The 27,882-nt window shown below is 38.7% G+C and overlaps 1 protein-coding gene across 1 annotated transcript; it reads left to right on the forward strand.

Moving 5' to 3' along the window:
* Window positions 1–987: 987 nt before the first annotated feature.
* Window positions 988–27,355, forward strand: arnt2 (aryl-hydrocarbon receptor nuclear translocator 2). The gene is made up of 19 exons (XM_079339905.1): window positions 988–1,313; window positions 5,448–5,559; window positions 7,034–7,081; window positions 8,490–8,703; window positions 10,320–10,533; window positions 13,047–13,149; window positions 13,773–13,838; window positions 14,407–14,492; window positions 15,631–15,707; window positions 16,281–16,415; window positions 18,182–18,256; window positions 19,467–19,618; window positions 20,905–20,980; window positions 21,132–21,255; window positions 21,338–21,440; window positions 21,577–21,715; window positions 23,560–23,710; window positions 25,069–25,214; window positions 25,369–27,355. The coding sequence occupies exons 1-19, from the start codon at window positions 1,283–1,285 to the stop codon at window positions 25,465–25,467; spliced, it is 2,151 nt and encodes a 716-aa protein (XP_079196031.1). The 5' UTR covers window positions 988–1,282; the 3' UTR covers window positions 25,468–27,355.
* The last annotated feature ends 527 nt before the right edge of the window (window positions 27,356–27,882 follow it).

Consider the following 27,882-nt stretch of genomic DNA (forward strand, 5'->3'; position numbering starts at 1 on the left):
TTGATGTGTTTTATTAGAAATAATACGCAGTGTGAATATGTTTGAGAGTAATAACCAGAAATCAAACCAAAATTGTGGTACTATATGTATGTACAGTATATGACTGAAAGACGGAACCCTTGTGACCATTGCTACTGCTGTTTCCACAACTGGAAACCTATCTGGAGAAACATTTTGTGGACTTTACTAAGCACTTTGTCACCCAGACAAAATATTCACAGGAGAAGCATTTGAACAATCAGAGGCTGCTCTCAACTGGGTTTCAGCAGAATTAAGTAATCCCATTCATACTCATGCCACCAACGAAGCAGCGGCAGCAAATTTGGGTGAAGTGTCTTGCCCAAGGACACATTGGACAATGTTGCTGCAGGGACTGGGGATTGACAACCGAGTCCAACAACTGAGCCACAGCCGCCCCGAAGGAGATAACCTTGGGTTGGCTTTAACCTGCAGATGCAGAGTTGGTTTGCTTTCAGTTGGGACAGGCAGTTACTCAACGTTTTAGTTTGTGCTAAATCATCAGCTTGCAGTATAGAAATACAAGCAGTAAATGTATTTACACACATTGTCCTACAGTGGGCGTGGGCTAATGGTGGTGATGAGCCCAGAAGGAGGGACCTAGTTTGAATGTTGTTTACAACTGCAAAAAAAAAAAGATTGCTAATGACACTGCCTTTCATATTTCTGAAATACTCGTTATTGCTTCCAAAAGAAGCTTACCTCTGACGACTGTCCAGTTCTGGTCTGTCTCCAGTAGCCTAGTGGCTAACCTATACTTGACACAGAGCACAACTGGGCATCTTTTTAGTGGCAGGAGTGATAATAATATATAATATAGGTTATATAGCCCTGCATATAAATGTAGTATTCGCATACATATATAATGAACAAATCTCAATTAAATTAATGGAAAGAAAGCATTACAACCACATGTTCACCATGCATGCATCTCTACATTATTTCAATCACTGCACCAATCTAAATTTATTCAGGCAAGCAAACCCAAAATCTCGCGGTGCTTCCATTCAGACATTTTATATCTTGCATTTTATAAAGTGCGGTTTGGAAGAAATTTTCCATTCGAATCTGCTGGTAATATTTCAGTCAGAAAAAGCCTTTCTTAAATATTTTGAATCAGATAGTTTTTTCCACGTTGACGGATGTGAAGGACCGTGCCTCGCGTGCTAATCCAGCCGAGTTTCGACAGTCTCGCGGGGGGCTCACGAGCCTTATTGTGCTTAATCTCCATCGCTGCTTTTGACATATTTTACATCTGAGGAACATGGCGACTCCCACTGCGGTCAACCCGTCAGGTAAGTCAGTACCTTGTCTCTTAATGTCGAGGATAAGGGTGTTATCTAGAACTTAAAACATAGCCTGGCTATTATGTAGTGTTACTGAGGAGGGCTAAAAACGAAGCAGGCCGTCGAAGCCTGGCTCCAGCATCCATCCCCCTTCCCCCACCGAACAACATAGCCTTTCTTCGCATCTTTGGGGCCAATGTATCTGTCCGAATGTTGAAACGACATGGTGATTGTAAAATTACCTGTATAAAAACATCTTAGCGTAATCGCTATCGTTATTGTCTGATACCGTTGTATTTTTTTTGCAAAGCTAAGTGTGGCTATTGCACTCATCTCAGCCACCGTTTGCTAGCTCTCCTCATATACAAAAGGTTGTTTTGAAATCGCCACAATTCCCACTGCTCAACCTTTAGGTCGATATGTTCCCTTGGAGGGATTTTATGTTCGACATGACCTCTTCTATATTCAGTAAATAAGACAACTGTTCTGTTAAATCGGTCGATATTTCCTGTTGTCGTGATTATCATGTCAGAAGGGAACAAAATGGCTTTGATGGTTAATTTAAAACCATTGTGCAGTTCATCGTATTGTCAAGAAGAAACCAAGTTAAACTTCATATTATATCGGTATGCCTAGTAAACTATCAGAATGCATTTCCCTGATTTGAAGTCCGGGATGTCCCCCAGTGGGGAGCAGGGAAATGTGCTGTTCTGTGTTTTTGGTACAGAAATAGGGAACCTTGAAATAGTTGATGTGCCGGTTTAGAGTGAATTGTTTACAGTGAGTTTCTGTAAATATGTAACAACTGTAATGATTACAAAGATACAGTTTAAATTGTTGACAATGTTTACATTTATTCTTGTGTTATGCTCTTCTATATGATTTCCTAAGGAGAGTTTTACTCAGATTTGTGCAGTGAGCAGCATAAAGTCTACAGTTGAATTTGGCATGTCTGAGATTTACAAGAGTCAACAACATATCTACCCAGATTAGAACAAGTTTTCAAATAAATTAAATTGAAAGTCTATACATTATGTATTGCCCTCACCTTCGCCAATGTTTCCAATGAGCTGAATCACACTGCTCATAGAACGCTGACATGAGGCAGTGAACTGGTTGATTTGCTGTTGTGATCTTTGTACAAAATGTGCTCGAGCATGTTACAGTGTACCTAAAGTGCTTCAGCATTTTTTGAGGAAACAAATCCGGATGCCTACAATTCCATGTTGCATCTGCATGCTACTGCTGTTTGTCACGAATGGCACCCAGTTGGAATGAAGTAATTCCTAATGCAGCAACAGCAGCATTAGGAATGAGTTGGCTTGCAGATCTGCAGTCAGCCTCACGGTTGCCCTCGGCGTGCAGAACGATCAGGTGCGTTGACCTCAGATCAGATACCCAGGGATGTGGGAATGCTGTGTTATCCCAGGATAATCTCCAGCTGGCTGTCACCCAGATCCAATTGCTGTAAGAACATGTGAAACATGACAAGTGAAATCACTTAAAAAGGGTTGTGTGTGTCTATTTACTGCAGCAGCAAACGCTTAAATTGAATGTAACAGCCAGCTGTAATGTGGAGGAGCAGGTAAAAACATTTTAACTTGAAACTTATCAGATGAAGTAAACGTTCAGTGAAAAATATCACAGTTGCTGCATAACAAATACAATACAATCTAAATTGACCTTGAGGCAAGTTGCATCCACTTATTGAATTCAGGAGACAATGAGCGTCATTCAGAAACATCCGTGTATTTTTAATTTCTGGCGAAAAAATCCCCTGAAAATTCATGGTTAATTTATGACCCTGTACTGAAACTATATTGTTTATACCTGTGTTCCTAAATTAATGAGTTGTTCTTTTGTGAATCACCTTTTCTTCAAAGCAGAAGTAAATGTCTCTGCAATGCCAATAAAAAGGGCAGGAGACCCTGTGCCCTCATAGATGTCACAAAGGCAGTCACACTAAGCTAGAGAGAAGCTTTGAATGCCCTTTAACTCATTCTGAAAATGATTGAAATAGATTGTGCTGCTCAAAGAGGACAAGAAACTGTCTGATTTATACTTTTATTATTTTGTATAAAATGGCCCGAGTTTTAGCAGCAGATACATTGGGTCAGTGGTGTGGGACCATATCACGAGGGGGCCAAAAGGAACAACTAGGTCTTTTATGAAATTCAGAACAACCAAAGTGTTTCCTCTCACAAAAATGAAAGATCAAATTTAAAATATAAGGGAAAAAAAATAGTTTTTGTCTCCTTTCCCTACAGTTTTGTTTCTGTCTTCATTTCCATTAAGAATGTTTAAGTGCAGGAACTTAGACAAACACAGGAAACTGTCAATTGTCTTCATAAAATCAGAAGAATTCTGTTTTCATTAACAATACCCCAAATAAGAATATTTTCAGGGTGAAAAATCTTCAGAAAAAGTTCGATTTGTGAAATTTTTTTTTTTTTTTTTTAAAGGACATTTACATTTAAGTGCACTCTACTATAAGCCACATTTTTATCATATCTTCTTGGTGGTAATTTCATTACTTTTTAAGATTTTCAATATGAAAACATTATGGATGGATTTCAAGGTGTGCGTTATTGAGGGAACTCCTGTGTGAGTTTTGACGTACACTTTTTCCAAACTCTGTGTTTCCATCTAGGAAGGCTACATGTGTATCCAAGTTTGCATTTTTTTTTTAGTTTATTGTTTTTCATTTCCTTGTCATTTTACTGAACACTGAAACCGACTGATTTAATAGACTGCCGTGTTTCCTCGTGCTGCAGCCTCTCCTCACTGCTCGCCCTGTGAAGATAATGTGTGGACAGTCTTGGACCCTCTCACTTCCTCATTATGCCATCTTACATTCATTCAAATGTTCAACACATTCACTCGTACTGTTCCCACACTACTGTGTGGAAGAAGCGGGCGGGTGGACGCCTTGTAGCTCTGCCGTGTCATGCAACTGTATATCACTCTTTTCCCTTCTTCTTTGTTTAGTTGTTTCTACTTCTCCTCCGCTTGTTTGATAGAAGTTAGTTATTAGTTTGGAGCGTCGATTCGATGATCTTGATTTACTGAACTGATGTCAAATTTGTTCAAAGCAAACTGCGTTGAACAGCTCAGACACACAAACTAGAAGTGAACTTCAATGACGTCTCGACATTAAAGTACAGAGAATAGACGGGTTATCAGGTGAGACTTTTGACTATAATAAGTAAACAGACAAATAAAGTGAACTTCAGTGATGCAGGAGTACAGACAAGTTAGCAGCTGAAACGGTTGACTCTACTAATGATGAGTAGACAGGCCGATGAAGTGTGTGCAGGGATAATAGACTTAACACGAGCAGAAAGAAAAGACAGAGATGATCATGATGACGGTTCTCTGCTCGCAGGAGGAGGTGAGCTGTTGTACAGGGTTATGGCGTCCGTTGGGAAAGCACTCCCCCCCCCCCCCCCCCCCCCCAACAGACCACAGCAGAGTACAGTGGATACAACAGAGTGGTAGAAGATCTCTAACATCTTGCTGCACACGTTAAAGGATCTCAGCTTCCTCAGAAAGTAGAGTCTGCTCATAGCCTTCTTGTACACAGCCTGAGCGTTGGCCTTTCAGTTTAGCCTGTTGTTTATGTTGACGCCCAGGTACTTGTACTCCTCCACCACAGTCATCATCCTCTCCCAGGATGCACAGCGGTTGTGGCTCTGAAGTCGATCACCATCTCTCTGGTCTTGTCCGCGGTTCAGAATCAGGTGATTTGTCGCTGTCACAAAGTTATCAACCATCGCCCTGTACTCGCCCTCTTGTCCATCACTTATACACGCCACCACTGCAGACTCATCAGAGCATTTCTGCAAATAGCATGACCTGGAGTGAAACTGGAAGTCAGAGGTTTACAAGGTGAAAAGGAAAGGAGACGGCACAGTCCCATGTCCCAAACTATTTCCAGTAAAGTTACCTGAACTTTGAGGTCTCAAAGATCATCTATTTAAAAATGTGTCAAATGAAGCCTGCTATAGAAGAGCTGCTGAAAAGAAACGGTATCAAACTCTACAGAAAACCTTTTTTTGTATTTTTTGGAAATGGGTAATCCATAGTTTTAACAGCACTTCTGTTAATGCTAACCCTCTGCTCATATGCTGTCATCTCTAACAGAGATCGGAAGTGAGTTACCAGGCACAGTCCCGATGCAGGGAGCAGTTGGGACCAGCCAAGTGAGGATGGGAGGAGCCATGCCAGGCCGGGGGGGCAAGAGGAGATCAGGAGGGTGAGTACAGTCGCAGTTTGGAAATAATCATTCTGGATACAGGGCTTTCCACAAGTGCTAGCTATTGGTCAAATAGGTGACAGGTCACTTTGTAGTATTGTGCAGTAGGCCTATACAATTAATTAATTAAATAATCATGATCACTATTTATGACTTTCCATGATCAGGGAAACCTGATCAACCGTGATTATTGACATTTAAAATCTGTGCTCAGCCGTTAAAAACATTATATGGTCGTTTGTTAAAATGTTTACCACTCACTCTACTAAACAAACTATTATGTCATTTAAATTCCTTATTTGCTACTTTTTCTTATTCTGTTTCAGAACCTGCCACTATTTATAGCAGCTTAGTGTTTGAATGTATGAGAGAGGATATAAAGAATCTTTATATGGGATGAAAAGAAGCCAAAAGTAAAACTTAAAATCATACAGCAAAACTATGGAGTTAGAGGGGTTTAAAATAAAAACATGTTTAATTATTATTTGTGGAGTTTTTTTTTTTATAACATTTATTAGAAAATAAATATTTGTGGGTGTGTTGAAAAAGGAACACTCATTTTATACAAATCACAAAATATATTTGTGAATCCTTCTGTTTGCATTCATGAACACAAAGACGAGACCGATGTAACTCCATACAAAAGAAAGAAGGCAGGATGAGTTCATTATAATTATCTTTATGGTGCAGCACAAATAGAATCAATGGTGGTGAGCCCACTTAGGGCATTGATTTTTATTTTTATTTTTATTTTTTTCAGGTCATGCAAAAATACTGCTTCAGCGTTATTACTCTACAAATGCTCTGTTCTTATTAGTTTATTTTCTTATTTATTTCATATGTTTGAGGGTTACAAACAAATGTTTGAACACACAAGTTAAGGTTACCTGAAAGAGCAGGAGATGTATTTATGCACAAACAGTTCATCTTCACTTGGTAGAATGAGGAAGCACACTGAGGTGTGCAGGTCAGCTGGCCATTACGTCACATATTAGTGTTCTTTACACATAAACATTATCCCCAAAGTAAAACGTGACCAAGTGACATGAAATGTGACTGCACATTTTGTGGGCGTCACAATAAAGTATTTAAATCAAAACTAACGTGTGTCTGCGTGAGTGAGTGAGTGAGTGAGTGAGTGTGTGTGTGTGTGTGTGTGTGTGTGTGTGTGTGTGTGTGTGTGTGTGTGAGTGTCTGAAAGCTGGGTGCAAACTTCAGTGTGCATGCCTCCATGCTGGCTTCATTTATAACTTGCTGACTTCTCCATATGTTTGGTGGAAGCTGTGAAAGTACTCATCAACTCACGTAGACCTGTTGGAATAGACACATTTGTGCAGTATATGCAGATGTCAATCCAAACTGATGCTGCTGCGAATATACATTTTACACCAGTTTTTTTTTTGTTTTTTTTTAAGCAGACAAAGACTTCTTAGACAAATAAGAAATAGTAACTGTGTTTCCTCTTGTTATTCAGAATGGACTTCGATGACGAAGATGGAGAAGGACCAAGCAAATTTTCAAGGTGAGACCAGTAAAAGGAGCTATCATGTGAAGTTTTTCAGAACTAGCCCAAAAAAGCCAAATCATCTCAGTCTGGGGTATGCGACAATTCTTCTTCTTTTTTTACACTCTTAAAATTAAAACCTGTTAATTACTAAGGAACAAATGTGAAACTCTGACATCTCGTGTTTAAAATGGGTACTGCAGTACAAATTAAAAACATTGGAGAGCGCTATCTTCCTCTCGCTTCTTCCTCCCCAGAGTGGATGCTCACGCCCTCACATATTGGATCCTTTTAGTTTTCTGTGTGTTTGGAAAAAGTAAAATATTCTTAACGTCAGATTTTTGTCTTTCAAAACCTTGCAGAACTTTCTATTTGTGTAACATTTGGATACTTCATGGCTTCAAGGTTTTATTTTCCACAATTACAAATGCAGTGGGCTGTTATATATTCCCTCCATCATAAAAGAAATCAGTTCTTCATAACTGCGTATTGGCAATCCTTTCACATCATTTTTTTATCTTGAGTTTTTTTGTACTATTTTGGAAATTAATTTTGCGACAGCTGTTTTCCTGAACTGTCTACACAACAACATGCACTTTTTGTAATGAACAGAAACATTGTCATATGTCAGATTGATTTGGCTGCAGATGAACACAGCAAAAGGCTTTGCCCCATGCATGCACTATAGCCCTTTTTCAGAGTGCGTTAAAGAAGTTTCATCCGTACGCCTTTTGTACATTCATACAAATTCTGCATCTGTTCAATATAAGTGTCATTTCACTGTGCATAACAGCGAAGCAATTGAGAGCATGACGTGTAAACACACTGCTGGAGCGCCACATGCAAGCATGCATCGCACAGCTCTCTCCCTCTGGCTCTGCCATACGGCCTTTGTCACCTCCTCTGATGCCAGCACAGAGAGGGGATCACATCGCCTTTCTGTTTGGAAGTCTCATAACACAGAAAAGTGTGAATGCTTCTGTTCATTGACTCAGGGATCAACAGACTATCCAACATCTAGACATTAATAACAATTAAAAAGAAAATATACTTCTTTCATTTCTGTGTTTAGAACGCTGCCTTTGAAGGCCACAATACAACACAACACAAACTAATTTGAATAGCCTTTGCTATTGTTGTGAGTTTGTTTTGCAGGGTGTCTGTGTGAGCAACAGAGATCTTCTCTACTATAGCATAAAGAGAAGATGACTACCTAATTAACAGTCAACTTCCAGACAACATTTTGCTATTTGGACATAGTCAGTGGAATCGAATTGCATCTCAATTAAATCAAACCATTCATTGCTGTTCACATTGACAACACCTGAACTGAAGTTGAGTCCAAGAAATAAAAGACTTGCAGCCGAATGCATCTTTTAATCAATTGTTTAAGCAAGGCTTCTAACTGCTCTTTCCCCTGTTTCAGGGAGAATCACAGTGAGATTGAGCGGCGCCGGCGCAACAAAATGACCCAGTACATCACTGAGCTGTCAGACATGGTGCCTACCTGCAGCGCTCTGGCAAGAAAACCTGATAAGTTGACCATTCTACGTATGGCTGTCTCCCATATGAAATCCATGAGGGGCACAGGAAACACATCCACTGATGGGGCTTACAAGCCCTCATTTCTCACTGAACAGGTAATCATGTACAGATGCATCTAAAAGAAATTACTTCAATATTTTTTATCACTCATTTCAGAACGTGTAAATTCATTACGCATTCAGTAAATATTTCAAGCCTTTATTTCTAGCAGTGTTGATGATTATGGCTTACAGATTTATAAAATACCCAAATTCAGCATCTCAGAAAATTAGAATATTGCTAAGATCAATTAAAAAAGGATATTTAAAACAGAATAGTCAGATTTCTGAAAAGTTATACATTTGCACGAGTTACTGCATCAATGCAGCGTGGCATGGAGTCGATCAGCCTGTGGCACTGCTCGGCTGTAATGAAAGCCCAGGTTGCTTTGATACCGGCTTTCAGGTCATCTGCATTGATGGGTCTGGTGTCTCTCATCTTCCTCTCGACAATACCCCAAAGAGAATCTATGTAACGGAAATAAAGAAAACAGTATTAAAACAATTACAACAAGATATAGTCGTGTTCAAAATAAAAGCAGTGTGATTTAAAAAAAAGTAGTAGAGTAAAGCTTATAATCCTTATCACAGCTTTTTTCTCTATGCATTCAAATGGATTGGAAACACTGCACATCCAATCCTTTTACTTCTGTAAAGTAATCACACACTTGATAAATGTTTCTTCATGTTTTCATTTAAAATACAGCAGTGTTTTTGTTCCTCACCTCGCTGTTTCCTAAAGCGAAAGACACTCGTGTTAAGATGACAAAATATATGTATTAATGTTGTGCAGACAAAGGATTAATGCAGAAAGAACATGTTAGTTTTCTGACTATATTGAAACTTGATTATACAAAATGTTATTTTAGTCTTCCTTCAAACTTGGTTCTCTGAAGGCCTTACGGTCACCACACTTTAGATGTCATCACATCATACTTGTTGTTTATTTATGGCCAAACACTTCTTCCATAAAGGTAAATTTATGATGACCAGACCAGTGTTCTTAATCTTCAAGAATGTGCTGACAAACTTGAAATCTGTTGAAACTTAACATGGTCATCAACAGATCCCTTCATGTCTTGATTCCTGACTTTTCTCTAACCCTATTCATTGTTATGCTTCCATTTTAAACTAGACTTTATGATGAATAAAGATCATCCCAGAAAGGGGGAAAAAAAAAAAAAACACAGTTAATCTTGGGACTGTGTTGGTCTTTCGTTTGTTTGGGACAGAGAGTATCATTTGACGTAGCTGTCGAAATAGGACAGCGTGCAACATAACCAGCCTTCAAATTTGCCCTTTCAAGGATGAAGAAAAACATGAAATAGAATTTCCATGACGTGGGTATTCTTATGAAAAAATGTAATACACTAAGGGTAGAGGTAAAAACCTGGTATGTTCTGTCATTGATGTATCAAAAAGACAGTGAAATGGATTTGACTGGAAGGGTTCTGAAATGAGTGCAGGGTGGAGAGATGGATGTGAGTTTGTGGCTTGGTAAAAGTTAGGTGTAGTGAATGAGTGCTTGGTGGAAGTGGTTTGGACTTGTTCCCTCTACAATGAGTTCAACGCCCATGTTTATTACAGCAATCACATGGTTTTGATTAGGCCTCCTCTCACTTTTAAATTCCTTCTCGCTTATGTGCTCATGTCCCCTATTTTGCACTCTGTAGGAACTCAAGCATCTGATCTTGGAGGCAGCGGACGGCTTCCTGTTTGTGGTTGCAGCAGAAACAGGCCGGGTGATCTATGTGTCAGACTCGGTGACACCTGTACTGAACCACCCGCAGTCTGAGTGGTTTGGTAGCACTCTTTATGAGCAAGTGCACCCAGACGATGTGGAAAAGCTGAGGGAACAGCTCAGCACTTCAGAAAACTCCATGACAGGTACAGGAAACGTTTTGACTTTAATAGTACGGAATTTCTTCTTTAATTGTACGGAGTTATTTTTGAAAATTCCTCCCTGGAGCAGCATTGATTTCCTATAACCCTGTGTCTGATATCACACACACACACACACACACAGGGCAGTGGACTTCTTATTGGTAGTGTTTGTTTGTACTGTATCACAAATGTAATTAAAGTTTGTCTCACCAATGATGTCATGCACAATATAATGCAGGGGTACTCAATTACCCAAAAGGTCCAATTTCCAATCTGTCCAGGGTCGGTAACGGTGTTCATAAGATTTATTCTTCACCATAGTCATCATTAAAAAGGCTGACTAGCAAGAGTATGGTGAGAATGTTCAGGGCCATTTTCACCTGCTGCAGGGAGCGTTTGTTGCGCTTGCCCAAGACCCATGCCTCCTGTTGTGTGGCTGACCTGACTATCATAGTGCGTGTTGCTTGGTTTGATACTGGCTTATTTTTCTGGTCCTTGCCTCAGAGTTTTTTTGGGGGTAATTCTGCTTAAAGTAGCCATGCTTTGTTTTATAATGATGTTTTATGTTTCCACTTTTGACAAGGAAAACTGTCTCATTACAGAATCAACACATTGGTTTGGTGCTCCCCGCAGGCAGCGCTAAGGCTTAATTGTCAGTCCACTCAGTCTTAGATTCTTGATTTTCTGAATCCACCTTTCGTTTGGAGCACCCCATGATTTTTGTTTTACTTCAGAAACGGGTACCGTTTGCAAATCTTACAGCATTGTTGTCACTAATGAAAACCTGTGTGTGACAGTGGTGAAGTCAGTTTTATGTTTGAAATTCTACCTGGAGCATAAAATAGCAAATGTCAGTGTATTCTGTCACTCGTATCTTCAGGCGCAGGTTTCACTCGGTCAGAGATAATATTTTTTGCAGGGCACACATGTCAAATAAAGGTCCAAGTCCATTTTTTTGTACAGCACATTTCATTACACAATGTGATTTACGTTAAATACCTTGAAATTAGAATGTAAAAAAATGAAATCAGGTAGAAACACACTAAATACTCCTGATAATTGAAAATGTAAAAACATAATAGTATAATACAAATGAAAGAAATCATCGGCCATACAACGCACAGACATCACATCTATTTTCTGTCCTAATCATGCAGCACTTACATGGGAAGAGGAACTCATAAACGTAAGCAAAGACACGCATACTACCAAAAGGCTGAGAGAAAAGTTGTTTTTTAATAGTTTTAAAAAAGAGGTACAGCTGCAGTTTATTCCAGCAAACCAAATGCACACTCACCTGATTTTAAGGTCGAAAAAAAAATGCATTTAGGACACATTACATTTAGACCCTGAACCCTGACAGTGCTGGAGAGTCCTTCCCAGTGTTCGAGTCTATCTAGAAGTATTTACTGGTCAGTGGTATCAAAAGCAGCACTAAGTTCCAGCAGTACTCGGATCGAAGTTTTGCCAGAATAATGATTGATCCAAATGTCGTTAAAAAGAACCTTAAAAAGAGCCGTTTCCAGTGCTGTGATGGGCTCTGAAAAAGGATTGGAAATTTTCCAAACAGTAATTTGAAGTGAAGAAGTTGTTGAGCTGTTGTCAGACAAAGGTGTCTGGCTGCTCTTTTTTTAGTGGGGGTTAAATAACTGCAGCTTTCAGGGCCTTTGGAAGAGTGCCTGATAGGAGGGAGCCGTTGACTTTTTGCAGTAAGGCTGTTGCCAGACAGCTATAAAGGTTTTGTAAGGAAGCTGGTTGGCAGGGTCTGAAGGCAGAATGTGGATGGCTTATTGAATGATCACTGTCACTGCTTGTAATGCCAATTTGAGGCTTTGTAAAATACGTATTTCATGATGCACTCAATGTCTGTACTTTGTTTTTATGTCCTTTGACCACGGCTGCTGTCCTTTTCTTTGTTTAAAGCGTAGGAAGTATTCAAAATGTTGACAAACGTTTGTCTCTTGGACAAGAAATAAATACAGGGCCACGTTATTTGGCAGTGATACATTTTATCTTTCATTTATTCTGTAGTCCACAAAGTAAGCCTTTTGTTGTGTCTCTTTGAGGTTGTTCTAAATGGAATTTTACTAATTAGGTACTTGTGTCTTCTCCCATACTAGGATTACATCCTGTATATCAAGGTTTGTACATTATGATCTTTGAAAGGAAAGATGCACACCCTGATGTATCCAAAATAGGATAAAAATTAGCCACATACTTTGAATATAAATAATGAGTAACTTCTTTCTGTGTGAAAAGCCCGACAAACGTATGAAAAGTATTTCAGGACAGCACAACAAAATATTCAATGTTGGAATTTGGTGTGCTGTCCTGGAATACTTTGGATAATGTTGTGGTTGAGGATTCAGCACCCATAGAAGTTCCTGAGTCCGGAGTTTGTTTTCTTATTTATTTTCTGAAAAAATGTACAAAACCTCTTTCTTTTTAAACCATTTTGTTATTCTGGTCTTGCTTTATTTTGTTCAACATGTGTTCTGCGGTTTTTGTGTAAACAGGCCGAATTCTGGATCTGAAGACAGGAACAGTGAAGAAGGAGGGACAGCAGTCGTCTATGAGAATGTGCATGGGCTCCCGACGGTCCTTCATTTGCCGCATGAGGTGGGTTACTGTGAATAGGTGTTTTTCTTTTTCTATCTATTGACTTGGTTTTTTGAATAAGTCAATTGTCATCAGCTACCTAACATTTTATGGTCATGAACAAGTTCTGAAACCTTTTAGCTTCTAAGTTGGGTCCCCACACTGAAGAGCACCAGATGAACATAGTAGCGTTTTGGTCTCATTATTGACCAGCTATTACATTTTGGGTTTTGTTATATATTGTTTTACAACATTTCGGGTCTTTGTTACATTTTTTGTAGTTTTTTATTATCATTATAATTACAGTTTACTGTGCTGTTAATTCTCACCCATGGCACATCTTTAAAATATGAACTTTTTATTTTTTTAAATAAACACTGCTACCAGAAATGGAACAGAATACTGTTCTGTTGTTTGGGGGCCTCTTCGGGGTATTTCTTTTCATTTAAATGTATGAGAGGTAAACACACTGGTCAAGTTAAACCCAGTCAAAAACTGCATGATCCATCCTAACAAGAAAAAAGACAACAAGGCTCATAATACATCACTCAATGTGTTTGCCAATACAGTGAATCTGTTGTTCGGTTGTTCATTCAAATGGAATGGAACGTTTACTATTGTCTTCATGTTTTATTTGTTTGCAGGTGTGGGAGTGCTCCTCTTGATCACATCTCTCTAAACCGTCTGTCTAACATGAGAAAGAGATACAGGTACAGTAAAGCCCCGTTTCCACCAGAGGTTCAGTTCAGTTTGTCTCGGTACAGCGAGTGTTTTGTGGCGTTCCCATAGACTAAAGCCGGAAAAGATCCCCAAAATACCGCTTACCAAATATGGCACGGTTGGCTGTGGAAATGCAAACGGGATCAGGCTTTACCAAACCAAACTGTACTGATCCATACCAGACCGCTGTGTGGAAACGAGGCTTCGCAGTCTTTTGTTTTTCTCTGTAACCTTTCGTTCTTCTTAACAACAGTCTACTATCAAGGAATAGCAGGAAATCAGAATAAAGTATTTCATACATTTGTTTAATAATTTTGGAATAAGTACCCTTACAGTTAACTCAGGAAAAGGGAAATATTTCTGTTTCCTTTTATGGGGAATTAAGAAATGTTAATAACTTGGTAACTTTTGTATATATATAATTTGTGGTTGAAATGACTAGAAGTGTTCAAAAAGCATGCAGCTTGTGAATTCTGCTCGAGTCAAAATAAGTCAACAAATGTGTCCAACTGCAGAGTAGCCAACATGCTGTCGTGTCTTTCTCTCTTTGTTGGCCAGGAATGGGCTTGGACCATCAAAAGAAGGAGAGGCTCAGTACTCCGTCGTGCATTGCACTGGCTATATCAAAGCCTGGCCCCCTGCAGGTAAAAAAATATGCACACTCTTATACAACCTCAAAGCTGAGAGAATTACTTCCATGAGTTCCCACCAGACTCAACATCATCTTTTATTATCTTTTCGATTGAGAGCCCCCCCTGGTGGCGGATTTTACATACTGTGCCTTTAACTGGAAACTGTATTTAAGGCGCATAATATTTTTCATATTAGTTATGTGTATTGAAGAGTAGAGAGTGTTCAGAGAAAGAATCTTATTTTTATTTATTTTAATTTAACTGGGAAGAGAATGTACCTGTCTAGTAAGGGCCTCGTGTGCTATAATGATGAGGGGGAAAAAACAAGCTTTTTATCCCCTGGTTGTCAGTCCAATAAAAAAAACTTCATTTGAAGAAATTGAACAGCCAATTCTTCATTTGAGCCAGATCTGCTCCCTATCCTAATCACAAAAATTACACAAAATGTATAGTTGGTGTTAAAGGGATACTTCACCTGAAACATGAATCTGTATATAACCAAAATAAATACACGTGGGAAATTGTTGTAAATGCGCTTGAGGAAGTTGAGCTTTAGAGTTCATGCAAGTAATGCAGCTCTCGTTCTCAGTAGGCCGGGTTTTGGCGTCACTCGAGCTGTGGGTTAATAGCGACGCAGCACAGGCCCATATGATCTGCATTTAAGCTCAATTAAGCAGCAGAAGCGCCGATACTCATAACGCACACAAAAAAATTAAAAGGTTTACAGCTAAAATACTGTAATCATTTACAGCCATTTACCTCCATAGACAGTGCCAAGGCTGGTGAACCAGGTTCCAGAAGCAAATGGAAAAATTGCTTTACTCTTTCACAAATTCTTTTTTTTTTTTTTTTTTGCTTTCTGGGGATTTCTTGGATAGCCTAGCGATTATGTTGTGCCTCCCCCTATCGAAGCTATAGTCCTCGCTGCAGCTGCCATGTGTTTGGCAGAAAAGGGGCCATGGTCAGATTCAGTCGTCCTGCACTCATTCCTTCCTCTCTTTTTAGTTGTACTATCCACTAATGGCAAACATGAGAAATCAATCAGTCAATCGTTTGTTTTACGCTTTTCTCTTTTTGTTGAATTATATTTCATCCTCGGCTTTACTGGGACTCAATTTTAAATGTGTCTCTTTCTCTCTCTTTATCTTAGGTATGACAATACCAGAGGAAGACACAGAAGCAGGCCAGACTGGGAAATATTGCCTTGTTGCTATTGGAAGACTTCAGGTATGTGTTGCTCTGCAAACAGCCCAACCACTAATTCCACTTTGTGGAATTATAGCTTAATATACTGATTTCATCGGAGCCTTCAAGGAAGGCTAACTAAGCTTTAATTTACTTTAGACTTTTACATATTCGACTAATGAATGACGGATTTTCATTAATCAACCTTTTGATACACCCAAAACTTTTTAAAAGTTGTTTTGCCTCATACTCATGGAATTACACTAATAAATAGTAATCAAAGCATACACATAGTATTCTATTAATGATGGTTGGTTTTCCACCGTTTACATAACAATATATATTTATTAGTATTTTTTTTTTCATTTCATTGTCGGCTGCTTTGTGCTCAAACTCCCCAACTTGCAGGATCAGTGAGTGATCAGTGGGCCAATATTGAAGGTCACAGCCCAACAGATCAGATGGTTTAGAATTAAAATGATTTGGGTAAAAATTGAGAAACTCATTGCAAAAAATTCAGGCATAGAATTACTTGTGCTCCTACCCTTCAATTCTCTTGTCCTCATTCTTGTGTCATAAAGAATTTGTCAGAAATGTGTGTATGCCCTCCTTCAGGTGACCAGCTCTCCGGTCTCTATGGACATGAACGGCCTCTCAGTGCCCACAGAGTTCCTGTCGCGTCATAATTCAGATGGCGTCATCACATTTGTGGACCCGCGCTGCATCAATGTCATTGGTTATCAGCCTCAGGTGGGATAAAAGGATCCATCATTAACATTAGAGATAATAGTTTTTAATTTAGGGGTGTGCAGTGTGTATGTGCAGTCCTTGTAATGTATACATGCAGAGGCACAGTTAGCTGCTTACTTAATAATTGTTGTTGTTTAAAGTATTATTTTTACTTTCACTGTATATGAATCAAGGCTTTTTTGAAATAGCTTGTTCTGATGTGTTTCAAAGATTTGTATTTATAACATTTATTTAATAATAACTGATCTAAATTTATTAAGAAGCATCACTTTTCTCTAGTTTACTTCTTTTTTTAAACCCAGTTTTATTTCCTGTCCGTGCAATTCAAAAGCTTCTCATGTTTTCTTGAAGTCAGGGTGAAAATTCAGTATAATGCACATTTCCAACAGAATACCATCACTCTAAAGAAACACGTTTTTCAAGTGATGCTAACACAGCTTTTAGTTCCAGTTGTTAAATATTCACAGTTGTTGATAATGACATCATGATTTTAATAATGATAAAAGCCTTTAACTTGCTAAAAGGTCAGCTTCCTATAGGGGAGCCATTTTCAAAGTGAAAAAAATACTGAAAACAACAAACTGTTTACTTAAGAATTAACCTATTATGCTGATTTATTCACTAAAAATATGTACGTCTATTGGGCTTTTCCAGATTTGTTAAGGTGATACAGGTACATTTATTTCCCCTAGTGTTCCCGAGTACTACCCACTTACTTTTTTATCATCCATTATTCCCTTACAGTATTTTATTTGAGAAATGTATAGTTGTCGAGATAAAGTCCTCCTGCCATGATTGCTGAAGGAATGATGACCATATATGTAGGAAAGTTTGGATGCGCAATCTTAAAGAAGAAAGTGGCAAATTTGATTTACCTGATATGATGGACAAAGACTCGCAACGCTATGGCTACCAAAGATATACTTATTTAGTTTATGCATTAATGCATGGGGATTGTGTAAACATGCTAATAAAAGCAGAATGTAATTATTTGCAAGCATTGAAACCTCACATTTGATTGAAAATAGCAAAAATACAAACTGAGAAATAACACTGTTTTGGAAAGGTCAGTTCCCATTTTAATTTCATTTCAAGTGGACGTAAGTCTGACGTGTCAAAATTAGATTTTTCTGTTTGCGAGGAGAGGGACTATCCGGACTGTTATGAGCGTTCGAAAGTGAGCCTCTGTGATGGGATGGGGGTTAATCAATTCACTTGATATGAGTAACCTTCACATTTGTGAAGGCTCCATTAACTTTGAAACCATTCATAGAGGCGTAGGAACAAAATATGCTGCCAAATGAATGTCCTTTTTCAGTAAAAGAGTCCAGGTGACAAAATGGCCTTCTTGCTTTCTTGACTTGTCACCCATTGTTTTTACTTTAAGCTTCATAATGCCCCAAACATTTTCAAAGGAGTCCCTGAAGCAGCTTAAATCACCTCTTTCCAAGCCCATCACAGTTTTGGCACATGGCTGTTCAACATGAGTCTGGTTGAAGGTTCTGCCTCTAAAGGTTTTCCTTGTAACTGGATCTTTGCTAAATGTTCCATACTGTTGTGCACATGATGGATTCATGTTGGATCTTTTTAGATAATATAACGATAAGTAAGATCTTTTCCCTGCTCTTTTGTAGTGCCATGAGATGTCATTTGTCAAGAATTTACACAACTCAACTTTTTATGGGACTTGGGTTATATTTATGTATTAAGACACTAACACTTTTATTTTACAAGTATGGATCTAATTAACTGTTATGTCTTTGTAGGACCTGCTGGGAAAAGATATTCTAGAGTTCTGCCACCCCGAGGACCAGAGTCACTTGAGAGAAAGTTTCCAACAGGTAAGGATAAACTTTATTCTATCTTGAATTTCCCTCGGGATCAATAAAGTATCTATCTATCTATCTATCTATCTATCTATTGATCCCCCAATGGGGGAAATTTGAGTGTTACAGCAGCTCCAAAAAAACTAGGAAAACAGGAAGTATAAACAGCATCAGTAGAAAAAAAGTAAAAAAACAAAAACAAAAACAGCTATAAGCAAGTTTACAGAAATTAAGGTTGGAAATGAAAGATACTTGAGAGGCAGGTAGAAAAAGGTAAACAGTTAGAAAACAAAACATGGATTGCACTTCAGATATGCAAGGGTCAAAACAACCATTTATGGATAGATGGCTGGGTCAGTACAACAACAGCAACATTAGCGTTAGGCTAGTTAACGTTAAGCTAACCGTAACTGCCAACGGCACTGTTGTGTCCTGTTGCTGCGGTCTCAGTGTGTGCGGTGTTATCATAACATGATCTTCGCCAACATAATTTCAACTAGCTAAAGCAGTTTCTTACCACATAACATTAGCCATTCAATAATGTCATTGTTAATACAATGTCTATTGACTACATACTATTTTCCCCTTCTGGACATTATCTTATAATTACTCAAAGTAACTAATGCTTTATCAAACAACTTACTAAGATTCCTACAAATCGCTGTGCTGTTTAGCTACAAGCTAAAACTTACCTCCAATTAAAGCTAAGTCCCTAGCTTTTCTTCGAGTTAAATAAGTCCAACGACTGCTAAATGGACTTTAGCTTGTATATGTGTAGAAGGGGAAAACTCAAAGTTTCCACATCCACTTGTTTGTTTACAGGAAAGCTGCTTCAAATATTGCGTCGATGTCGGGCTGGGAGTTGAAGTCCTGCGTAACTTTCCTGCCCCATCCTTTGCCCAAATGAAATGCAAAGATTGAAAATAAATCAGAACGAAAATGCGTCTCTGTTCGGAAAATTAAAAAGCATTTCTTTCTTTTTTTTACTTATGTTTTTTATTATGTTTTACAGCTTTAACATGCACTACAAATTCATACGAACAACAGAATAGAAGGCATTCAAATTAATCTTGGAAATACTTATCACAAATTGTCATATCTCCAAGTTATAAAAGGTCATAGGGTGAGGGTTGGATTGTAGATCGACTGGTATATAGAGAGCTTTACCTTCAGGCTAGGCTTGGATGGCCCATGTATTAATCCGTTTTTTTCCCTCTTTTTGCAGGTGGTCAAGTTGAAGGGTCAGGTGCTATCTGTAATGTATCGTTTCCGAATGAAGAACAGGGAATGGATGCTGATCCGAACCAGCAGCTTCACTTTCCAGAACCCATACTCTGATGAGATAGAGTATATCATCTGCACCAACACCAATGTCAAGTAGGTCACTGATGATATGTTTTATGTCTTGATATATAAACACTCACCCACTCAACTTTAGGGTCACTAAAACCTCTTTCAGACATGCAGCTCACTGCTGAACAAAGGAGTACCCAAATGCTGAAATCAGTTGAGCCGGATTATAAAACTGACTTTACTGTACCAACTCCCATGTACAAAGTCTGTTATTTTAATTTCATGATATTTTGTAACAAGTATCTGACTAACACAAACAGTAGCTGCTCCTAAAATACATACAATTAAAATTAGAATAAGTAATTGTTTGGACAGAACTCCTTCACCTCAACGTTCTATTCCTCTCGCCTTCACGTTCATAAAACTTTTTTTGAGGAGTTTATACATGTATTGTTTTTTTTAATGTGTGTCATGCATTTAATTCAAAGGTTGTGTGTATGCATGGATTTGTTGGCAGAGTAAAAATAAATGCAGGTAAAAATATATTGATGAATATCACATTTGTGCGTACACACACGGCCATTGTTCCCTCAAAGTTGATTTTGTTTTTGAATCAACATAAATCTTTTTGACTAATACAGGAATTACCCGACATCATTTTAGCTCAGATTAAAAATGTAAACAGGTCGAGCTGAAGCTCATTTAATTTACTAAGATGAAATGTGACGGCGGAACATGAGGGGGAAAGAGAGAGAAGCGTGTGGTAAAGCTGTTAGACGTTTTAAAAATGAGTTACTACAAAATAAGAAACTAAAACTCCAACTTTTATTGAATTTTTCCAAATGTAAACCATTTGATGTTGATGTGTCCTTTTCCGGAAGCTGTCTGTCTGTATTTTATTTTTCAATATAAAACCTGATTTTAATTGAAGCAAGAAAATGTGTTCTAATATTTTATTAGGCACATTTAATTATCACTGAGTAAATGTTGTCATACCAATGAATTAAAGTTTATTTAATTTGACACTCGTTTTTTTACAGTTCTGCTTTCATGTATACAACAACTAGGCTCCTTCAAATATATGCCCCTGAATCATATCACAAGTTGGACAATATGGTGTTACGGACCTTCACTTGAGGAAATTCTCTCGAAGCAGACCTTGTTGGGCTTTAAATAAACCACCAGGGCATCTGCGCCCAAACCCCATTATCATCTTAAAACAGAGCAAACAAAGAGTGATTATCTGTGAAAGTAGTAATTAAAGTTAATTAGTGGAGTCCTATGGGCAAAAATTACATGTAGCTTAATTGAATTCTGTCTGATGTCCTGATGCTGAAATTTTGTGTCGTTTTTTGGGGGGTTTTTTGCAGGCAACTTCAGCAGCAGCAGCAGGCAGAACTTGAAGTTCACCAAAGAGACGGACTGACTGCTTACGATCTTTCCCAGGTTTGAACCCTTAAGCTTCCAATTCTCTTTCACATTTTTAGTTGAAATAAGTGTATTCACACTCGCACTCTCTCTCTCTCTCACACACACACACACACACACACACACAAACACACACACACACACACACACACACACACTTTAATTTCAGGTGCCTGTGGCCAGTGTCAGCAGTGGAGTGCATGAGGCCGGGAAGAACATTGACAAGACAGAAGCACTGTTCTCTCAGGAGAGAGACCCACGTTTTACGGAGATGTACACCGGCATATCTGGCTGTAGGACATATAATTAAACACAAACTCATATCCTGGCTGTCTGTCAGTTCTATAACACTAACCATGGTGTTTGTCTGCGTAGCTGGAGATAAGAAGATGATGGTTCCCTCCTCTACTGCTGGAGGACAACAGCTCTACTCGCAAAGCTCTCCATTTCAGCAGGGACATTCTGGCAAAAGCTTCAGGTACATGTCAGTCATGTGTAAAAGTGTTCTCTTGCTCTGTAGGTTATATCCATAACTCAATTATATAGCTCTCTGAAGCTCCCTGGAGAAAAGGCTTAGTCTAATGATCACTCTTTTTCTTTGTTGGCACACTAAGTTCCTCTGTGATCCATGTCCCTGGTGTTAATGACATCCAGCAGTCAAGCTCATCTAACCAGAATCTAGCACAGATCACCAGACAACTCAACCCAGGCCAGGTGGCATGGTCAGGCAACCGCCCACCCTTTTCTGGACAGGTAACAGAAATACATACTGAATGTGTGCACACAAATACACAGTTGATGTTTATCACTAAAGTGTTAATAATAGTCGGCAATCTTCATGGATGCCATGATTGTCACAGTCATTTTTCTCTCCGGAGACTGTTAATAGATAGGCTGGGGATATATGCATAATTTATGAAGTGTGTGCGTGCACACTGTTCACTGTTTTTTGCATGTCATTTTTCATCTGTTTTACACAAACCATGAGACATGATCAGCCATTGGACTGGAAAAAAAGTTTTCAGTTACCTCTAGACGCATCACAATAATTGCAGCTGGGTAATATGAGGACAAAATATTTCTGGCTGACTGCTTCAAGACTGAGAAACATTTTAGACCTCATTGTTTAGTGATGTACTGCAGCTATAACTGCCTGTCAGAAAAAGGGAGGTAACATTGCAAGGGAATATTTTATCGTTTTGTTGTAAGCGAACTAAGTAAAACATTTCCAAATATTTTCCAATGTGAATACAAAAATAAGTTAGTTTATATAAAATACTTTTCAAAAAGAGTTCTATACACATATCCTGTTTGGCTCAGCCCTTTGATTGAGAAACATGCTTTAAGTGCTGGCACAGAAGCTATGCTATATATGTTATGTTGTAAGCAATTCATACATTATTGTTTTTCATGCCGTTTACTTGGCCGCCAGCAAGCCACTTTGTTTTAGCACTATTTTCTTGGACAAAATGTGTGGGTTTTTTTTTTAAACAGTACAGTGGCTGAGGTGGCTCTAATGACTACCACACCATCTGCCTTCAGCTAATGTTGTTGTCATAAGGAAGGCAAAGAAAGTTATCAAGATTATCAAGCACTGGACCACTGAAAACTTTCCTTTAAGGATGCTTTGAATCCACTGGCTGGATTAACCTCTTAGCCTCATTCAACAATATTAACAAGCAAGTGGACACTGTTTCATTATACATCTCCTTCTCAACATCACCCCCTCCAAAAGATCGTTAACCATGGATCACCAAAGAGCTAGAAAAACAAGAAGGAAAGGGTCTTCTGCACTGACTGTGAAAGAAAGAAGTGAGGTAAACCAACATCGGTGCCATTAGAACTGCCAAAACTGAAGTTTATAAATGATGTGGAGGACAATTCCACAGGAGGGAGCCTCTGCGCAAATGCAAACACATCACCCCCATCATCAAATCCCTTCACTGGCTTCTTGTCAAACTCAGAGAAGTTCTCCCTCCTCACCCATCAGTGTATTCACGTTGCTTTTCCCCCTTACCACCAGACCACTTCACGCACGCTCCATTTAGCATCCACACACCCTCATACCACCAAGGACTAAGCTCTGCATCGCGTCATGCACTGTACGGCTTTCTCTGATCTATCTTTTAAAAAGGCCTTCTGTTAATTTCTCCCTCGTATGTTTCATGTTTTAAGAATTCCTTTTTTATTTTAAACTTTGTACGAACTTTGAGATTTTCTGATGTAAAGTGCTATACAAATAAAATTAATTGTTATTAATAATGATTTATTGAAGTATAACTTAGTGTCTGACGGGTTTGTCATCAAAGGGGCCAAGCCGGTATCTCCTGTTGTTAATATATATTTACAGATAGTACCTCATACAAACCCACTCTAAAAAAGAGCTATCCCTTTAAGGTAACTACAAGGAATGTTTGAGTCTTTAATGTCTCTATAGATAATGGTTGAGTTATCATTGTTGGCTTAGAAGGGATAAGAAAACAAACATGGCTGCACTGACCTGAAACAATTTGGATTTTTTTTTATGCTTGAACTGAATGTACAGTTTTTGCCCAGATGTGCTATTTCATATTGTAACCAGTATTTATGCTCTCCAGTCTAGTAAAGCCCAGTCCAGTCCATTTGGTATTGGTTCTGGTCACAGCTACCAGACGGATCCAGCCTCCTACAGTCCCCTGTCATCTCCAGCCACGTCCTCACCAAGTGGCAACGCCTACTCAGGACTGACAAACCGCAGCACAGCTTTTGGTGAGCTGTCCTTTTAAAAAAATGTTGCACTTTTCCTGTGTGTGTGTGTGTGTGTGTGTGTGTGTGTGTGTGTGTGTGTGTGTGTGTGTGTGTGTGTGTGTGTGTGTGTGTGTGTGTGTGTGTGTGTGTGTGTGTGTGTGTGTGTGTGTGTGTGTGTGTGTGTGTGTGTGTGTGTGTGTGTGTGTGTGTGTGTGTCTCTCTCTAACGGCTAACTTCTTGCTGCAAATGAAGCATTTTCCTGAAGGAAAGCAAATTGATGAGAGAAAATCATCCAGGTACTTGGTTTGCAAGCGTCTTTTTAGTCTGCGTCCATCAAAATGTATATATGTATGTGTGTGTGTATATATATATATATATGTGTATATATAGTGCACTATGACACAGCATTTTGTAGTGCTGTCTGAATTCTGTGTGTGTATGATCATACCCTGTATATTCCACTCAATATTTCCCACAATGCATTATCAAAGTAGTATAAGAGCGATGGTCATCATCCGAGCAATATATACCAGCTGGCGTTAAAATTCAAAAGATTTGAACGAGCGGAGAGTGGCGTTTGACTCGGCTGCTCTCAGACGGACGAGTGGACCTGACTCCTTGTTTTTACATGATCGTGGTCAGCACAATCAGTTTGTTACGTTTATATGATTAACACATCATTATGGAAATTTAGCTCAAGAGAAGACATATTGTGTCAGAGTTGTTAACCAATAAACTCTGGATGCTTTCTGATCATTCCACTGTGTTATGTATGCTATAGATTAGTGTCTTACTTTTTAATAATCTCCAGCTAAATACATGTAACCGTGCTCATTTGCCCTTTATGGCAGTTGGCTGGTTCAATAAACCTCTCAACTCTGTGTTTTGTGTTGAGCCTAGAGCGTGAGGCTAGCTTGTCTTTTCATGCTGCAGTTTATCATCTGAACAGAATAAGTACTGGCAAGTACACAGGCAGAACACTACAAACAATCTGATCAAAAATACACATCACAGTGTATTCATGAGACCATAAATGTTAATACAGACATGAATACACAATATTTATATATTGTGCTGCGCACAGCAACTTACCACAGCATGACTCTAACAGAATGATACAGCACTACAGTTACCGTTGAATATATATACTCGACCTGAGGGAGGGTGCCATTGAGCCAGTGGAACAACAGACAATATAAACTAGGTTACTTACAGAAAAGGTTCAACATTGTAGGGTTGTCAAGGATTTGAAGCTTCAATATGATTTATTGTCAAATCAAAACTCATGCATGCTGTCTAAATTGCACAAAAATGTTGGCAACATTAACTGAACCATTTGAAGAGCTTGCCTCATGTACAAGTCTTGTTTGTGTTGCCAGATGTTTCGGGGGAGGGCAGTCAGAGCGGAGCCCAGTTCCAGGGTCGGCCTGGTGAGGTCTGGTCCCAGTGGCAGAGCCAGCATCACTCCCAGCAGGCTGGAGAACAGCACACGCACCCCAACCCAAGCCAGACAGAAGTCTTCCAGGTGACACACACACACACACACACACACACTCCAAGCAACCGTTGTGGAGCATGTCATTGTACAACTGCTAAGTGCTGTTATGTGACTAACTAACTATCTAATAAAAACTGTGTCCTGTACAGAACATGATCTTGAGCCTTCTTTTTGTCTGCAGGACATGTTACCGATGGCTGGAGATCCCACTCAGGGAACTGCCAACTACAACATTGAAGACTTTGCTGATCTTGGCATGTTCCCTCCCTTCTCTGAGTAAATCCCCCAACTCCAAAAATCTCCCTCTCAGAACAGGACTGATGTTCATCTCTCATGTTGTCTCAGTTTTGTACATTTCTAGACAACTCAGACGCAGGGGATTTGCAGCACGGTGAATGTCTGGGTGCACTTGTCATTTGCACACAAACACATTTCACAAATGCTTTGACTGCAACGCCTTTTGTATGTATCTGTGAACATAAATCACTGCAAATAAGAACCACGCTCTCAAATGAAAGGAACATCAAGTAACCCGTGAAAACTCTCTTGGACTTTATCTCTAGTTTTTTTTAAACAAAGAGTGGAGAGTTCAGGACCAAAGGCAGCCAGTTAGTCGATGAAGCTGTGTCCATATTCATGTACAAAGATGACCAAAATGTATGATTGTACCAAGGGCTGGATACACTATATCCAATTATGTACAGAACTGCATGATTGTCTGCTGCTGTCTTTGTCCTCTGGATTGTCAGGGTTTGTTTTAACGAAAGAAAAATGACATCTGAGCATAACATGAAGGTATTTAATTCTGATCTTAACCACCAAGGGAGTAGCTGGGATGTTTTGTGAGAAACAAGATGATCAGCTGTGTTACTCAACTACTCCAAATTAATTACGCCAAATTAATGCCAAAAGTCTGATTTACCTCGAAATTACATTTGCAGTTTGAGTCCCGGGGACAGGGTTTATACAAAGTGTACAGGTCAGCCTATTGATTATTGACAATGCAATAATCATTTGCAAGTTAAAGGTTAACTTTAATCCATTGTGACGACAACATAGCAGAGAGAAACACACTAACATTTAGACCCTGTTTAAAGCTGTGGGTTCAAATTGGTTAGCTTAGTCGGCTGAAAGATTACAACAGTTTATTACTAGTATACAGTATGTAAATAACCCCCCCCCCCCCCCCCCCCCCCAAAAAAAAAAAAAACCCCCGAAATGATAAGTTGGATTCCAAAATCGATTTACTACTGTCTTATCCCCATTAATGTTCACAAAGATTCAGAGAAAACATACAGCAAAAGTTCAGCTTTTAAATGTTCTTGCATCTGGCCCTTGGTATAATACCATACACTTTGCATAGTAAATGATGCCCATTTAACCAATAATTGCATACTATTTATATCCCAGTGCTCTCACATGTCACACACTATCACAGACCCTGCCAAGCAGCAGCAGGAGGAGAAGAATTGTCCCTTCTGTTGCTGCTCTCTCTCCATCAAATAAAGTATGCCACCTTGAAGTAGTGATGTCCATGACTCCGGGGTAAAATGTGATGCCAGTAGAAAACTATTTTATTTGTAAATTAAGAAAAAAAGGACCTCATTGCAGACATTTGCTAAGCTAAGGCTCAAAGTGCACTTCTTTAAGCTAACTGCTCATCTCACCAGCCTGCATTAGAGGGTAAAAACCACCATGCTGTTCAAGCAAAGTGCAGTATTTACTCGTGTATTTGGTGTTTTTCAGCTCTGGCTACTTGACTTTATTACTTTTATTATATTTCATTTAAAAAAAAAGAGACTGAATTACATTTTTTAGCTGGGGAGCTTTTACAGGATAGATTGTATAGTGCGTCTGACAGATAGATGGGAGAACCCTGAGACGATATCAGAGTCCATTTTGCTAAAGGTCTTACATTGATGGTTTTTGTAAATAATGTGATTTTTATGTCAAATTGTGTGACTTTCCAATAGTAAATGTTTTTTGCGTAAGTTTTAATCATATTGTGTGCAATGTGAGAACATATTCAACTATTGGTATTTAGTTAGTCTGTTAATTGTACATTGAGTTCTAGAACTGTATAAATTGCGTAAATGTGATCCACTATTTTTGTGTAACAAATCGTGCTTGTGAAAATAAACGCTAATTGATTATGTGGCTTCAACTGAAAGTTTTAGTTATCAATTACTAATTAATCTAATGACTTGCTACTTACTAATTATCCAAAACTCCATGTAGTCTTCCTTTTTTTTCAATGAAGTAACAACAAGGTCACAGTAAGCAGTATCATAACTGAAGAGTAAAAAAAGTTACATCTTCTGACATCACAGATTGAATGGATCAACCAGCACCCAAAAGAGTTTGTGATGAGTGATATTTAATTCCAGGACATTGGTTCATTAAATCTTTATTTGTATTCTTCGAATTTATAACTACCATTAATACTATTAGTAATATGAAATAGTAATACTATTTCAAGACACTACAAAAAGAGCAAGTCTAGACTGTACTCTTTCTTATATCATTTACAGACAGAACACTAATCCACCATTTTCAAAGCACTTGGCAATATTTAAAGGTGCACTGTCAAGATTTGGTAATTAAATATTATAAACTTTATTCAAAGGAAAAAATGCAAATTGGTTTGGGAACACTGTTAGGAGCTAAAAAGCTACCAGGAGGCTTACAGTTTCAC

The sequence above is a fragment of the Symphodus melops genome (genome assembly GCF_947650265.1).
Source record: "Symphodus melops genome assembly, chromosome: 3".
NCBI lineage: Eukaryota > Metazoa > Chordata > Actinopteri > Labriformes > Labridae > Symphodus > Symphodus melops.

Excerpts from the sequence above, each read along its gene's own strand:
- arnt2 (XM_079339905.1), top strand. The coding sequence starts at position 1,283 with ATGGCGACTCCCACTGCGGTCAACCCGTCAG. Across the intron at positions 10,534-13,046 it reads TTCAGAAAACTCCATGACAG|GCCGAATTCTGGATCTGAAG; the intron begins GTACAGGAAACG and ends TTGTGTAAACAG. Across the intron at positions 23,711-25,068 it reads AAACCGCAGCACAGCTTTTG|ATGTTTCGGGGGAGGGCAGT; the intron begins GTGAGCTGTCCT and ends TTGTGTTGCCAG.